We start from the raw sequence: 16,227 nt of genomic DNA, 5'->3' as shown, positions 1-16,227 counted from the left end.
GTGTGTGTGTGTGTGTGTGTGGTGTAAATCATATAAAAAATATCCATAGAGAAAAACACAACTCCTCCTTAATTAAATCTCACTGGATTTGGCAGACCAGGCCACAGTGAAGTCATGTATATAGCATGTGCACTGATCAAATCCTCCCTCCCTGCCTCCTCCCCCTTTCTCAGATCCCTTTCCCAACTTCTAGTAATCTCTAGTCACTTGTCTGACTCTGTTCCTGACACTCACATGCCCTCTTTATCACCACCAACCCCAAGAGGACTCTCCATCTCCCTCTCTTTTTGCATCAGGTACCGTGGGCCAGCTGCTGCCCATGAGCTCCTCTCTGAATTATGAGACTGAAAGTGTGTTTGACTAGCAGACGGATGTCTTTACATATTACAAAATGAAAACCACATAGCAAAATTAACGAATGCCTACAATTCATTGACATTTAAAGTGGTTACACCATACAAGCACCACTTCTATGTGTTTGTAAAATGTTTTCATTGCTCCAAGTAAAACCTTCCCAGTTGTCACTGAGCTTAGATGCTGGACCAGAAGTTGGGAAGATAGGACTTTCCTTAGTAGTATAGAACTGGCAGCTCCAGGGAGCCAAATCACGCTTTCTCTTACTGGAGAATATTCAGAGAAGGAGAGAATGAGATACAGACAGAAGCCAGTGACTTCACCACAACCCTGATCAGCCAAATCCACTGAGGTTTAATGAGGAGTTGGTGTTTTTCTTTCTGGTCGTTTCTTATATGGCTTAGGTACCTACCAACTCTATTATGAGTTCGAATTAATTCACTTAGATGTATTGAACACCCCCTAGGCCAACAGCCAAAAAATTGGCTTTTTATAAATATATGATTTGAAAGCCGCCTGTAAGTGGTATGAATCACCAGCACGCTGCAGAGAAAACAGAAATACTATTGTGAGCTCTATAAGAAAGGGGGGGGGAGTAGATTAAGTGACATCTAGCCTGTAGGCTGAGAATTGGAATAATAGCACATGGGTGGGAGGAATTGTATGTACGGCTGTGGGAAGGTGGAGGAGAGAGAGGGGGAGGGGGACTATGGTTTCAAACTACACAAGAGAAGGAGATCCAATGAGGCCAGGCTAATTACAGAGGAGGCTAAAATCCAAACAAACAATACAGAATTTATAGTTTTTGACAATTGGGTCTTCAACAAGTGATCACAATTAATAATTCATGAAAATACTTTAAATGAACAATTAAGGAAGTCAGTCTATAAATTCAATGAAATCTCAAAATCCATCACCCCCAAGGCTAGGCATGGTGACCCAAACCTATAATGAGGCAGGGGTTGCACATTCAAAGCCACCATGGATTATATGGCTTGATAAAAGATATTGCAATATAAGAAAACTATATCTCAAAAGGACAGAAGTTCTAGTTGGGGGCAGTGGCAAGGACATACAACCCCAGCATTTGTCAGGCAGAAGCAGGAGAATCATAAGTCCGAGGTTATCCTCTTACATAAGTTGGAGGCCTGATCTGTGTAGACCCCGCATCAAAACAAACAAACGATGAAAACAAACACAAAAAATGAAAAAAAAATCCCCACCCACTCTCAGAAAGGGAGAAGATGGCTAAAGTTGAAAAAATAAGTCCTACCACTTAGAGCACTGGTTCTCAACCTTCCTAACGTGCAACCCTTTAATACAGTTTTTCACGCTGGGGTGACTCCCAGCTGTAAACTTATTTTCATTGCTGTAACTGTAATTTTGCTACTGTTAAAAAATTGTAATGTAAGCATCTGATATTCGGGAGATCTGTCTATGACTCCTAAAGGGGTCTCTACCCACAGGCTGAGAACCACTGGCTTACAGAGACTTACAAAGCTCTTGTGAGCTTCCAAGAACAGATGCGTTTGGCTCATAGCAGAGATTGTACTGCAAACCTCTCTAGAGAGAGGAGGATGGGGAGAAACGGAGGAGAAGGAGAGGGGCAGGGAGAGAGGGAAGGGTGGCAGTGATGTCTACATTTGTAACCACACTGGAAACAAAGGAATGTGGTAAATTAAACTGGATTATAGTAGACCTAAGTACAAAGTAATCATTAAATAACAAAACAAAACATAAACAGGTAAGGTGATGCTGACCATAGGGCCACAGTTACGAGATTTTTCTTCATTTCCGATCCATCATATACCAACAGTTTTTCAAATTAAATAAAATTCTCTTTATGTCATGATGATGCCAGTAAAGTTTCTTAACAGCTGTTCTCTCTATTTCTATCTTATTATACACCTCTCTAGAAGCTTTTGAAAAACTAGCACCATTCCATTTATTAATCATGTTCCCAGAGGATTCTTTTATCTTTTGCTAGTTTTGATTTGAGTTCTGGGGAGCCTAGAGCTATAGGATGCTAAGCCCCATTTCTACCACTGAGCCACTTACCATCCCTCACTCACGATCCCTTTGAAGACGAGGTGCCACATGGTAATCGTGACACAGTAGGCAAAGTTTTCTCAGACAGAACACCCAAAGCTTGAACTGTTATGGAAAAATATCATTCTGTAATCAAATGTAAAACTTCTGTTTTAGCTGGGTGTGGTGGTGCATGCCTTTAAATCCCAGCAAAGGCAGGTGAAAAGTCGTTGTGAATTGGAAGCAAGCTGAGGTCATGGCCATCTCCATGGCTGTACTGTGAGTTCCAGGATAGCCAAGGCTACCCACTGGGACCTGGTCTCAACAAAACAAAACAAATTAAAAAAAACCCAAAACCAAACACTTTCTGATTATTGAAAGGCACCATTAAAGAAATCTTTTTGTTGTCAGTGGAAAAACACTGTGAGAGTGGACAGTCCCAGTGATTAAGAGCAGACATCTATAACACACAGAACTGAAAGGCACCTAGAATCCAGCATGGTTGAGTAAGGCATAAAGAAAGACTCCAGTGGAGATCAAGCAGAGATGTAGCAGGCAGTCACAGAGGAGGGGTCAGTCTGGAAATTCAAGTTATTTCCTGGTCAGTATGATAGCACCCTGGAACCATACAGTTTGTGAAGAACCAGGGAGTCCCGCCCCTACTTCCTATCTAGGTCTATGTAATACCTTGGACTTTAACAATCAGTTAAAACTCAGTTGGGAAGAGAGGTGTTTCTTGTTAGTTTTAATCTTATTTTAATTTAATCAGTTTTTAAATGTAATTGTTTTGATTAATCCTTTAATATGATTTTAATTGTTTTAACATTATCGGCAGTGCCCTCTGAAGGAGGCACTGTGTCTACTGTGATGTCTGCAGTCTGTGGAAGGACTAACACAAGCAAAGGTATCAGTTGGGTCCGTGTTACTTCACTGGACCACAAGTACCTTTCCTATACTGCCTAGCCTTATAATACGCTGTTTCATTTCTAAATAAGAATTTCCCATGTGAAGACCCCAGTCTCAAAAAAAAACCTAAATAGAAGGTAAATAGATGGAGATGGATGGATAGATGGATGGATGGATAGATGGATGGATGGATGACCTGTATAGGACTGGGGACGTACCATTAGTACCCTGACTGCCTGGCATGCACAAGCCCCTAGGTCAAATCCCGGTACCAAATGAATAGGGCATTTGGTAGTGTACACCTACAATCTCAGCGGGGACAGGAGACCAGGGTTAAAGTCACCCTCATCTATAAAGAGAGTTCCAGGGCAGCCTGGGTTACAAGAAACCTTGTCTCAAAAACAAAAACAGGATTGGGTGTGGTTTTCCATACCTTTAATCCCAATGACAGGGAGGGAGGTATCTGGTCTACGTGAGTTTTAGCCCATCCAGGGCTATATAGTAAGACTTTATCTCAAAAACAAACCAGACCAGAATTGAGGAACAGATAGTGAGTTAGTCATCTCAAAATTCTTTTCCTTTTAAGGACAGGGCAGGGAGGCAGGGTAGACAAGGTAGCATTTAGGAGTTACTTTAAATCACTCTCCTTTAAAGATTAAAGTGGAGAGCTTTGTTATCTTGTGCAGTGACACTAGGCAGTTTGGGGATTTGATTGTTATCTCTTAGTTCTTGGAATGTTGACAAAGGCCTTGCTCTATGTCTGATGACAGTAAACTTCAGCATAGTGACTACTCCAATTTGGGTTTTTAATCTGTTGTTTTGTGGGCCACCAAAGGAGCCTATCCTAAAAGTAGAGCCGTCTGTAATTGCTATTTAAAGATACATAGTATGATCGACATGCCATTGAACTGTGCAAGCTGACCAAAGAGGCTGGGTTAGGGGTATGCCTTGGACGTGGTCAGCCTCAGAAAGCATTGGAAACCTTAGCAGACAATTCTGGAGAGAGCCAGTGGCCTAGAAGTTAGCCCTAGGAAACTGTGAGTTTTTGAGTTAGGTTCAGAAGGAAGAGAATGAATATGAACATATTTGAAGATTCCTCTCCCGTTACAAGTGAGCCTGTTGGAAACAAGAAATGCTAATTAGTTTGTTCAAAGCCATTTAAGTTCCCAGCATCCAGATCAGAATTGTCCCAGCTTTCAGCTCCACAATGCCATTCTGAAAGTTAAACTAGGTGACAGCCCTGATGGTTGGCTCAACCTATGACATCAGAGCAAGAGTCTGCCACTGACCTCAGTAAGTGTATGGTGGCATGGCCTGGAGTCCTCAGTCAAGAGCGTGATCCCACAGTCTCCCCCACAGGCCCTGATGGACGAGGTGCAGATGCTGCAAGACGAGATCAATGGGCTCCAGGCGTCTCTTGCAGAGGAGCTGGTGGCCGAGTCTCAGGAGTCGGACCCAGCGGAGCAGCTAGCCCTGCAGTCCACGCTCACTGTCCTGGCTGAGCGAATGTCCACCATCAGGATGAAAGCGGCTGGCAAGCGGCAGCTTCTGGAGGTGACTGGGGCCTTGGAGGGGTTTCCGGTCCTGCTTAGTCTGTTAGCAGTTCTGGGTACCAGTGTGAACCACATGGGTTTTGTTGTTTTAATTGCTGGTCTCTTCTTTGATATATATTTTTAAACTTTTACTCTTTCCCTCCCACTCCTTCTCTCATTCCCCTCCCTCTCCCAGATAAATGTGTAGGTAAAACACTTTAACACATAAAATTAAATACATGTTAAAAACAATAATGACAATTATTAGTGACACAGTTTTTTAAAAGGAGGTATTTGAAGGACCTAAAGGTAACTTTTTAATTTCACCATATTGTCTTTACTCTATGAAAAATGTATATAGGGTTTCAGAATAAGTTTGGCCTTAATGTTTCAGCATGAATTATTTGCAAGAATCGAGAAAACTTGATAGTTGGCCTAAAACTCTGGGTTTTGCCTTATTCTGACATAAATACCACTGGTTGCTCCTTTCCACAGGATCAACTGCCTAAAGTGTTGCTCATTTATGTGGAGTAGATGTCCCTTAGTCAGCTGCTGCTCCTACCTTCACAGAAATCAAGGTTAAGTGTCTGTTGCCGTGGAGCAACTGCTTCCTATCACTGTCTGGTTCTAATCCTTGGCTGATTTCTTCTTTCCCATGACTGCTAGATCCTTCAGGGCTCTCGAGGATGCCTTGTTCAATTCTGGGGCAGAGGAGACTCATCTCATCCTAATGTCTTCTGAGATGTAGTCTAAGCCTAGGTATTTGTTTGTGTGTGCAGCCAGAGCTCGAGACTGTTGCTCAGTTGTATGGAATCTTTAAGTTCTCATTTCTCAGTGCTCCTTCCAATTTAACTCTTTCGAATTCCTCAGGAGAAGCTAAATGATCAGCTGGAGGAGCAGAGACAGGAGCAGGCTCTGCAGAGGTACCGCTGCGAGGCAGAGGAGCTGGACCATTGGCTGTTGAACACAAAGGCTACCCTGGACTTTGCAGCGGGTATACCCCAGGAGCCTATGGACATGGATGCCCAGCTGGTGGACTGCCAGGTACAAAGATACTCTGGAGCCTGTGTGTCAGGGTCCTTTAGGAGTCACACGTCAAGATATTCTGTATATGGGATATTTACATTATGAACCAAAACAGGAGCAAAAGCATGACGTGGCAGCAAAATAATTTCATGGTTGGAGGAGGTCACCACAACACGAGGAAAAGGGTTTCAGCATTGGGAAGGTTGAGAATCACTTCTTTACATCATAAGGGAAAGGAAGGAAATGCATCTACATTGTGAAGGACATTTTAGAAAATACAGATAATAATAATAATAGTAGTAGTAGTAGTAGTAGTGATAATAATTTCCTGATATAAACATGTGAGTTTCCACAAGTTTGAGACTTTACATATTTACAGAGTCCATTGTTATAGCAAAAATAAAATTCAAACCTAGAATTCATTGTTAATAAAGATGGCCAGTGGTATTTAGCCTTTGAAAATGTTCAGGGACTTGAGAGATGGCTCAGTAGTTGAGTAATTCCTACTCTTCCAGAAGACCCATGCTTCAGAAGACTGGTGACTCCCTGCCTGTAACTCCAGCTCCAGGGCATCCAGTGCCTCTGGATGAGGGTCTGCCCTCATGTGCACATACCCATAGTGACGTAACTGAAAAAAAAAAACTAAACTAAAATGTAACTAAAAAACTTTCTGGAGAAAATTTCAGCATAACGGCTTGCATCTCTAAGTCTGTAATCCTAGCCCTTCATATCAAAGTTGTTTTCTCCTATCATTATTTAAGTCTTACATCTTACTTTGTAGTACTACTGATTATGTCACCAGGCTGGCCTCAGACTCATGCTGATTCTGTATGCTAAGATTACGGGTATGAGCTACCACACTCGGCCTTTCTGTTTGTTTTTTGGTCTCAAAATGGCAGAGCTGTTTGGCTCAGGATTCATAATGTTCCTGCCTCCACCCTAATGCTGGGATGGCAAGCACACACTGCCGAGCCTGGCTAAACTTTTAGCTTTCTGACTGCCATTTTAGAAGACTATAGATAACAGGATATCTATAGTATCTGTATTTAATGGCTAAAGGGGAATATAAACTAGCCCTGCAGTGATGGTGCACACCCACGGGATGCAGAGGCAGGTGGATCTCTGACTTTGAGGCCAGCCTGGTCTACAGGGTGAATTCCAGGTCAGCCAGGGCTACCCAGAGAGACTGTCTCAAAAAACAAAACAAAACCCATCAACCAACCAAAGAAATATAAACTAAATAAGAAGAATTAGTATCGGCGAAGCAGACTGAAATAAATGTCACTAATTGGAAGCCTCCTGAGTGCTCGGCTGCCATTTTGAACCTAGTGCTCACACGGTGCTTGGGAAGAAGTGTTAGGAAGCCAGGGAGCTGTCTTTCTAAAGGTGCAACACCTTCCTTCCTTCCATGTCAGGTTTCTAAGAACTGAGTAAGACGGGGTTCCATCAGGGTTATAAAGTGGAAGAATTCTTCCATAAAAGCATTCTGGGCTTGGTTTGACCTTTGGTTTAATTCTGGGAATCAAATCCAGAGATTTTATTGCTAAGCCACATCCCCAGGTCCTTAAATGTTGTCAACCTCAATGTGGTTTTTCTCTTCTTCTTTCCTCCCTCCCCCCTCCCTCCCTCCCTCCCTCCCTCCCTCCCTCCCTCCCTCCCTCCCTCCCTCCCTCCCTTCTTTCATTTTCTCAAGAAATAGCAAGGATTAAATTTAAGTCTCGTGTTCTAGGCAAGGTCCACATCCATAGCTACAACCCTAGCCTCACATAGAGGTTTTTATTGTTATTTCTTATAGATACTGGTGCTGACTTCTTACTACTGTAAGAAAAATATCCCTGAGATGATCACCTTAAAAAGCAGAAAGGTTTCTTTCAGTCCTGTTGAAGCCTCTCCTCCATGCGCTCCAGCACTGTTTTAGACACACAGAGCACATGGAAGGAGGCTGCTCACTCATTGCTTGGCAGCAAAGGGAAGATTAACGTTAGCACCCACAATCCACTTCAACAGAGCACCTAAAGTCCCCGTAAGACCCGCTTCATGAAGGTTTCTATCTCCTTCCAATAACACCAAGCTGAGCACCAAACTCTTAACGGATGCCTGTAGGAGGTGTTCCAGATCCAATCTAGCATGAAACCGTGAACATGTATGTGTCCATCACACTTCATGAATATTAACATATAACATTTCATATGTGAGCCAAATACGGTTGAAATCTTTCACTCAAATGGCTGGGGAGATGGCTTAGCAGCTGACAGCACTGGCTGCTCTTCCAGACGGCCTGAGTTCAATTCCCAGCGCCCAGTTACACCCATCTGTAATTCTGGTCTCAGGGGACCTGATGTCCCCTTCTGGCCTCCTCGGGCACTGCATGTGTGTTGCACAGATGTGCATGCAGGCAAATCACAGACATAAAAAACTGAAATGAAAAAACTAAATAAAAAGAAAGAATGTCTAGAAACCTCTGTCCAATCCACTGGGCTAAGTATCAGCGAGCACAGTTTCACATTTCACCCATGAGATGCAGCAGCTGCTGTAACTGGTTAAATCTACTTTCCTCTTAGATGTGCAGGATACCCCAGTGGTCTCTCTTTATGTTTTGGGGTTTATGATATTGATCATTATCATTTAGATTGTACAGTGCCTAGTGTTTCTCTGTGTACCAGCAGCGTCACTCTCTGTCTGATAATGGGGATTAAACAAGTGGATTGGAGCATTTTCAGTCATTTCTAGTCGTTTTCCTACTGTGAAATAGTTGAGGCATCTGTTTCACACGAGGGTTATATTGTTGTTGCCAACCCCTCTTTCAGATTTTCAAGGAAATTCAGAAAGCCTATAGCGTACTCGACACCATTCTGATAATTTACAGGAAATTTACAAAGCAGTAAAAATGCATTTTCATAGCATTTTAAGGAATTAGAAGTATATGGCATTGAAACTAAACAGATCAATCAACTTGACTTTTCAAATCGAATGTTTACCTTAAGTCATTCAAAATGGAGATATTAATCCAGTTAGAAGTTAGACCCTAGTAAGTTATGGAGATGTTAAAAAATATTTGAATTTAAAATCTAGCATTAAAGAATAAAACTCTGCTTCATTATCATAATTGGCTGTGACATGGGATTGAAGTCACATGTGAGGCATTGTGATGTATACCTTTAATCCCAGTATTTGGGAAACAGTACAGGAGAATCTCTAGGAGTTTAAGGCTAGCCTAGGGTTACATAGTGAGATCCAGTCCTAGGAAAAGGAAGGAAGGAAGGGAGGGAGGGAGAGAAGGAGAGACAGACAGAGAGAGAGAGAGAGAGAGAGAGAGACAGACAGACAGACAGACAGAGACAGAGACAGAGACAGAGACAGAGACAGAGACAGAAGAAATCAAGCCACATGATGACTTTTGTGGGTCTGGAGACTTTGAGTTATGAGGGCTATTTTCCCTGTGGTGAAAAGCACACATAGACTAATAAGATTTACACTGAATTAATTGTTAAATTAATTTTCTAATTTTCTTCTCCTTTGAATTCCTTCCTTCCTTCCTTCCTTCCTTTTTTCTTTCTGTTTCTTTTCTTTTGAGATGAGCTCTCATGTAGCCCAGGCTTGACCTGAATTCATTAGGTAGCCAAGGATTACGTTGAGCTCCGTATGCTTCTGACTCCAGACTCCAAACTCTTGAGTGATGAGATTACAGCTCTGCACCGCCACAACTGCTTTGTTCCATAGTGGTAACCAAACCCAGGAGCACGTGCATCCCTAGACTCTCAAACCCAGGGATGTGTGTATCCCCAAAGTCTTTTGATTTTAAAGATTTATTTATTTACTTTTTGTATATGAGTACACTGTCGCTGTCTTCAGACACACCGAAAGAGGGCATCAGATCCCATTATAGATGGTTGCCAGCCACCATGTGTTTGGTGGGAATTGAACTCAGGACCTCTGAAAGAGCAGTCAGTGCTCTTAACCACTGACCCATCTCTCCAGCCCAGTGATTTTAAAAGAAAACAAAAATAGACACTTTCTTGGACCTCAGAAGGTGTTATGCACCCTCAGCATAATGCCAGACCAATGGTGCCCAGAAATATATTCATTTCTCAGAAGTAATCCTTGGGGTATCACCTTTTAATCCCAAGTTTAGTTAAAGTTTTGCATTGTTTTGGTATGAAATCCTTTTTGTCTATTTTTTGTTTCATTTTGAGACTGTCAAGCCAGCCTCAAATTCACAGAGATCTGCCTGCCTCTGCTGGGATTAAAGGGATGTGCCACCGTGAAATCTTATAATAGAGTTGATGGAATGACAATAATCTTAGTTTCCTAGAGTAAAATAGCATTTTTTTGTTGTTAATAAGTAACTAGGACCTTTGTCTTGGGGTTTCTATTGGTGTGAAGAAGCACCATGCCCACAGCAACTCTTTAAACGAAAACATTTAATTGGGGCTGGCTTATGGTTTCCGAGGTTCAGTCCATTATTGTCATGGTGGGAAGCCTGGTGACCTGCAGGCAGACATCTGAACTGACAGGTGAGAGAGAGTGATGGGGGAGAGAGAGAGAGAAAGGGGGGAGGAGAGAGAGAGAGAAAGGGGGAGAGGAGAGAGGGGGGAGAGAGAGAGAGAGAGGGAGGGAGGAAAGAGAGAAAGAGGGGGAGAGAAAGAGAGAAATAAAGAGAGGAAAGGACAGAGAGAGAGAGAGAGACAGACACACACTGGTTCTGGCTTGAGTATTTGAAACCTCAAAGCCCACCCTCAGTGACAGACTTCCTCCAACAAGGCCACACCTCCTAATAGTGCCACTCTCTGGGAGCCTATGGGGGCCATTTTCATTCAAACCACCACAGACCAATGAGTTTAGAGGCTCAGGTCATAAAAACAAGCAAACAAACAAACAAAACAAAAAAACAAAGGAAAACATAATTTTTGTAGAAAACAAAACAACTTATTTATTTTAGTCTTTTATTTCCAGTTTCATAAAAGATCTTACTTTTAATGAAAGATAATTTCTTTTCTGTTGAGTTGCAACCTTGGAGGGAAAAACTTCAATATTTGGGCTGGAAGTGAGAAAAATATTTTTAAATATAAGATCAAAATGAGTCATGTTTTTAAAAAGAAGATGAGGACAGAAGCTGATCATGGTATCATAAATCCCCTAATTTCATCTCTGGGGAGGCTGAGGCAGGATTGCAAGTTAGTAGGCAGCGTGGTCTTCAAGATCAATGTTTTGAAAGAAATTCCTTTTTAAACTGACAAGAAGTTTGGAAGAGGTTTGTTGTGTGATAATTTCACTAACATTAGTAATCTAATATTAAGATAGTGGGACTAATAATGGAATTGTGTGCTTGTCGGCTGTGTTTCCTATACGCCCTTTCCAATGTATTTTTAATTATAAACTATCTACTTTTTCTGAAAGAAGAGAAAAGGTAAAAAGCATAGACCCCATCCCCCACCCCAAGCATGTAACCTATTCTTCAAAGTAGAAAAGTCCACAGGTACCTACCTGTGTGGAAAGTGACTATGGAAGGTTGTGCTTAGAAGCAGTCTCCAGGGGCTGGTGAGATGTGAGACTTTCATCCCTGCTGTGTTTTTCCCAGAACATGCTCGTGGAAATAGAACAGAAAGTGGTGGCCCTGTCGCAGCTGTCGGTGCGCAGTGAGAACCTGCTGCTGGAGGGCAAGGCTCACACGAAAGATGAGGCAGAGCAGCTAGCCTCCAAGCTGAGGATGCTCAAAGGGAGCCTCATGGAGCTGCAGAGGGCCCTGCGTGACAGACAGCTCAACATGCAGGTGAGCATTGACTACCCGAAGCCTGGGCTGACATGTCGCTTATGACGCACTTACCACATACATCTCTACGAGTGTGGCGGTGGAGAAAAAATGTCAGGGCCACATACACATATATACGGGCTTGGTTTCAGTAACTTTTAAGCATGTGACTATAATTACATTCTGTCTTGGGTCTGGGTTTCCAGCCAGGCAGTTAGCATTGATTGACCGTGTGGATCTGAGGATGAAGTTCTGATGTAATGAATTTGCTTTTCTTGTGGATTCCTCTTACTGTCCGCACTCTAGATGTATTCAGGCTGTTTGATGTGGCGTTGGCATTCAAGCCCTTCCTTCTTCCAGGTCAATGAATCTTCCCACAGGAACACTGTGATTCCTCATTGTCAACTTTATTTTACATTGTTGGTGTTTTCTGGGCATTGTTTTCCTGGCCTAACTCTCAACTTTCTTGCACGTTTAACCCATTTAAATTTGTTGTGATAGGTAATATACATGAACTTTTAGTTTACTGTATTTGTCTCCTTCCCTCCCTCTCTTTAGTAGGATCTTACTATGTGGCCTACGTCCTCCTGGAACTCACTGTGTTGTACATATCGAAAGAGTGAGTGAATAGTGTGTGTGTGTGTGTGTGTGTGTGTGTGTGTGTGTGTGTGTGTGTAACAATCCAGCCAAAGGGGAAGCTAGTGTTAAGAAGATTGCCAGATGGGATTCCACTCAGGCTCTCCAAAGCCGGTGTGGCTGGAGTAGAATAGCAAACAAGTGAAATTAAGATGTGTCTTAAGTAGCTTAGTTTGCTATAGCAAAACTTCCCCAAACTGAGTGGTTTAGAAACCACAAACGCAGTACACACTGCTCTAGGTTCTGGGAAGTTTGATTAAGAGGCCAGCTGCTTCAGTGTCTAGTGAGGCTTCTCTGCCTGGTCCACAGACGGCATGTTTTCCCTGTGTCCTCGTGTGGAGGAAGAGGCTAGCTGAGACCTCCTTTCTAACAACGCTAGCTGCAGTAAGGTTACCTCCCACAGTCCTTCCATTTAATATCACAGTAGGGATTAGGTTCCAATGCCAACCAAGAGGCCTAAGACAGCATCATAGGTGACCTAGAGACTTTGATCTTAACTGAGGAATATGAAAGGCCATTGGACTGTGTGGGGTAGAAGAAGGACATGGTAAGCCTATGCCCACAGTTGGACTGGGACAGAAGCTGGAGGTCAAATAACAGATAGCCATAGGAAAGGGCAAAATGCACAGGGCATAGGCCAAAGGGCACAGGTGTCCTTCTCTTCCCTCCACCTCCCCTCCCTCTCCCCTCCTTCTCCCTTCCTCTCCCCTTCCCTCCCCTCCCCTCCCCTTCCCTTCCCCTCCCCTTCCTTTCCCTTCTCCTCTCCTTCCCCTTCTCTCTCCCTTCCCCTCCCCTTCCCCTTCTCTCTCCCTTCCCCTTCCCTTCTAGTCCCCTTCCCACTCTTCCCTTCTTTTCTTTCTTTTTTCCTACCTTCCCATTTTCCTACCTTCCCATCTTTCCTCTTGTTTCCTACACCAGAATCACATGCCCTGCCAATCTCAGCATTTACTGTGACCCTGAGCTACACTCCTAACCTGTATTTCTCAGTGCTGCCATATATATATATATATATATATATATATATATATGTGTGTGTGTGTGTGTGTGTGTGTGTGTGTGTGTGTGTGTGTGTGTGTGTAGTGGAGTGTCTGTTATGCACTTACTTTACTGTGAAGACCCAGTCTCCATTTCTCCCGGATAGACATGAAGGATGCAGACCTAAGGACTGTGAAAAATCTCTTGAATTATTGTCTGTCTTCATAAGGAACTCAGGTCATTTTCACACAGTGTCACCAATGAAAGCAGCGTAAAGTTCTCCATATATGAATAGCTAACAGCTCTATTAAGAAATGGTTCGTCTTGGATTTATATCTGCAGGGTCTCACTGCTCTTTCAAGGAATGTTCCAGGAAGAAAGGCGATGACTGCCCTACTTTTCTAAAATAAGCATCCTGGATGCTCCACCAAGAGTCTCTAGTAACAGAAACTATCCCACGTCTTCCTCCCTTGGCAGAAGGGAAAACTGTCATCTGCAGGCTTGTATTCCTCCTGCCAGGACCACCTTAGTCCCAAGAGGAAAGAACTGAAGTATGAACTAGATTCTTAATCATTTTTGCTTTCCAAGAGCCAAGTCTTATCTTTCAAAATGACTGAGTCAAAAAACTTGACTAACTAAAAATCCAAATAGAACAAGACAGAAACCACAGTCTAAGTGACAGTTTTTCATGCATTTGTTTGTTTGTTTGTTTAATCTGACGCTGTGGACTTTGCATAGTCAGACACATAAATTCTTAGAACCTGAAGGTCCATCTGTGTGTAAATGGTTCTGAGGGCTCACATTCCAATCACAGTCTTTTACAAGCACAACCTTTCTTTGGTGATTTGAAAGACACACTGAAAGTCCAAGGAGAATAACTCACGTAGAAATGTGAGTGGGTTCTTTGAACTGTGAGGAGTGTGTAAGGGATTTTCTGGATGGGTTCTGGAAAACAAATGTTGAATTAAAAAGCAGAGAGAAAGTGGCCTGGATCCCAAGAGAAAAGGCAAAGAAGCTCATGGCCAGGACGCGTATTTTGGCAGCTGAGCTGGCTGTGACGGGGGACTTGCATCTGGTGTGCTGACTCCTTGAGCTGTCATTGTCTTGTGTCCTCATCCTGCAAAGTTTCCATCTAACCTGCTTTTTCTCCCTTGCCTGAATGAACCAGGGTCTCTGAGAGTTCATCTCTAGTCCCTTGTGCTAAAACTCCACTTATCCAAACCTCTACTTTCCAGAAACCCACTCTCTATCTTTGGGAGGAAATTCTGGGAAGGAAGGATGCTTAGTGACTAAGTTGTGATGAGTCACCAACTCCAAACGTGCTGCAAGATACAAATAGCATCCTCTAGGCCAAGGACACTCACATGTTCTACCTGGTCTCCAGTTGGGAACCTGGCTGCTGTCAAAGGAAAGGAAGTACATGCCCAGAACATAGGAGCTCACATGGGGATGGAGACTATGTCTTTTACAACATGTTGATGGCTTGCTTCACCATAGAGCAGTCACACCAAGGTACAGAGACAAAGACATAGGCTGTCATCTCAATCAGTCCACCATTGCCTTAGGGTTACCATTGTTGTGATGAAACCCCATGACCAAAGCCACTTGGAGAGGAAAGGGTTTGTTTGGCTTATGTATCCTGAATCACATTACATGGATAGAAACCTGGAGTCAGGAACTGATGCAGGGGCCATGAAGGAGGGCTGATTATTGGCTTGCTTTTCATGGCCTTCTCAGCCTGCTTTCTTATAGCACTCAAGAGCTAGCCCACCTACAATGGGTTGGCCCTCCCATATCAATCACCAATTCAGAAGATGCCCCATAGACTTACGTATAGTCTGATATTATGGAGGCATTTTCTCAGTTAAGGCTCCCTCTTATCGGATGACTCTAGCCTGTGCCAACACAATCATGAATCATAGGGTTGTAGGAAGGAAACACAAGCATAGAAAACCAACTCTCTCCCTGGAGCAGTGAGTTAGAATCCAGGAACTCAGTGAAAAGCCAGGCCTCTGTCGATAAACTGGCTAAACTGGAATGGTGGACTCTTATCTGCCTTCCTACTTAGGGGTGGGGCAAGGCACAGAGGAGTGTCAGTCTCAGGGTTGATAGCAAGATGATCCAGGTAGATACCTCATCAGACTCTAGCCACAATGGCCTCTTCATGCTGATGTTCTCAGTTACTTTTATATATATTTTCTATCTCTTCACATACTCAGACTCTGAACTGAGCCTCCTCTACTGGTCTCAATGTGAAGCATGAGGCCAGGTGGACCTTTGACCTCCCATTGGAATAACAAGGCAAGAAGGTAGTCTGTGCGATGAGTAACTGCTCATTTGCTTTCTTTGGTAGCCAAACTCCCAAACCAGCAAGGAATTGGTGGGGGACAGGGGTGGTCATGGGATAGAGGGAGAAAGCAGCATGTTTTGGCTTTGTCACTTGGAATTATCACACCAAGTCCCTTTAAAACTCCCAGGGAGGTTGTTTTGTTTGTTTTGTTTTGTTTTTTAAATTTAAAGGATGGCAAGCACTGTGCCCACAGTTAATTGACACTTTATTATGTCATTCTCCTGCACCGTACCCCTCCCCCTCCTCCATCGCATACACCACACACACACACACACACACACAGACACAGACACACACACACACACACACACACACACACACACACACACACACACAGAGAGACAGGGTCTCTCTGTGTAATTCTGGGTGTCCTGGAACTCACTCTATAGACAAGGCTGGCCTTGAACTCAGGGACCCACTTGCTTCTGCCTCCTAAGTTCTGGCATGCAAGAAGGTAGGCTTGGTTATTGTGCTAAATTTAATGGCAATGAAAAACTCCTGTTTGGACAAGAGCTATTTATTACTGGTGGCGGCTGACAGAGGTTAAGGATTTCTCTCGTGTAGCCCTGGCTATCCTGGAACTTATTATATAGAACAGACTGGCCGTCAACTCACAGAGATGCACCTGCCTCTGCCTCCAGACCATTGGGAATTATTTATTATACAGATGT

General features: G+C 43.2%; 1 protein-coding gene across 32 annotated transcripts in view; it reads left to right on the top strand.

Annotated features, from left to right (window-relative positions):
* Positions 1–16,227, top strand: part of Syne1 (spectrin repeat containing nuclear envelope protein 1) — a 471,163-nt gene that overhangs the window by 329,988 nt on the left and 124,948 nt on the right. For 22 of the 32 annotated variants that reach the window (XM_063270573.1, XM_063270583.1, XM_063270581.1 and 19 more), the window contains 3 exons: positions 4,636–4,842; positions 5,691–5,864; positions 11,425–11,616. In XM_063270573.1, the coding sequence (XP_063126643.1) occupies positions 4,636–4,842; positions 5,691–5,864; positions 11,425–11,616 (573 nt within the window). The remainder of the gene's footprint in view (positions 1–4,635; positions 4,843–5,690; positions 5,865–11,424; positions 11,617–16,227) is intronic. The other 10 variants (XM_063270574.1, XM_039101511.2, XM_039101503.2 and 7 more) reach the window with 1 other exon arrangement.

This window comes from Rattus norvegicus, chromosome 1 (genome assembly GCF_036323735.1).
Source record: "Rattus norvegicus strain BN/NHsdMcwi chromosome 1, GRCr8, whole genome shotgun sequence".
Classification (NCBI taxonomy): Eukaryota; Metazoa; Chordata; class Mammalia; order Rodentia; family Muridae; genus Rattus; species Rattus norvegicus.
The sequence above is the reverse complement of the archived record's forward strand: the minus strand, read 5'-3'. Positions and strand labels throughout refer to the sequence as shown.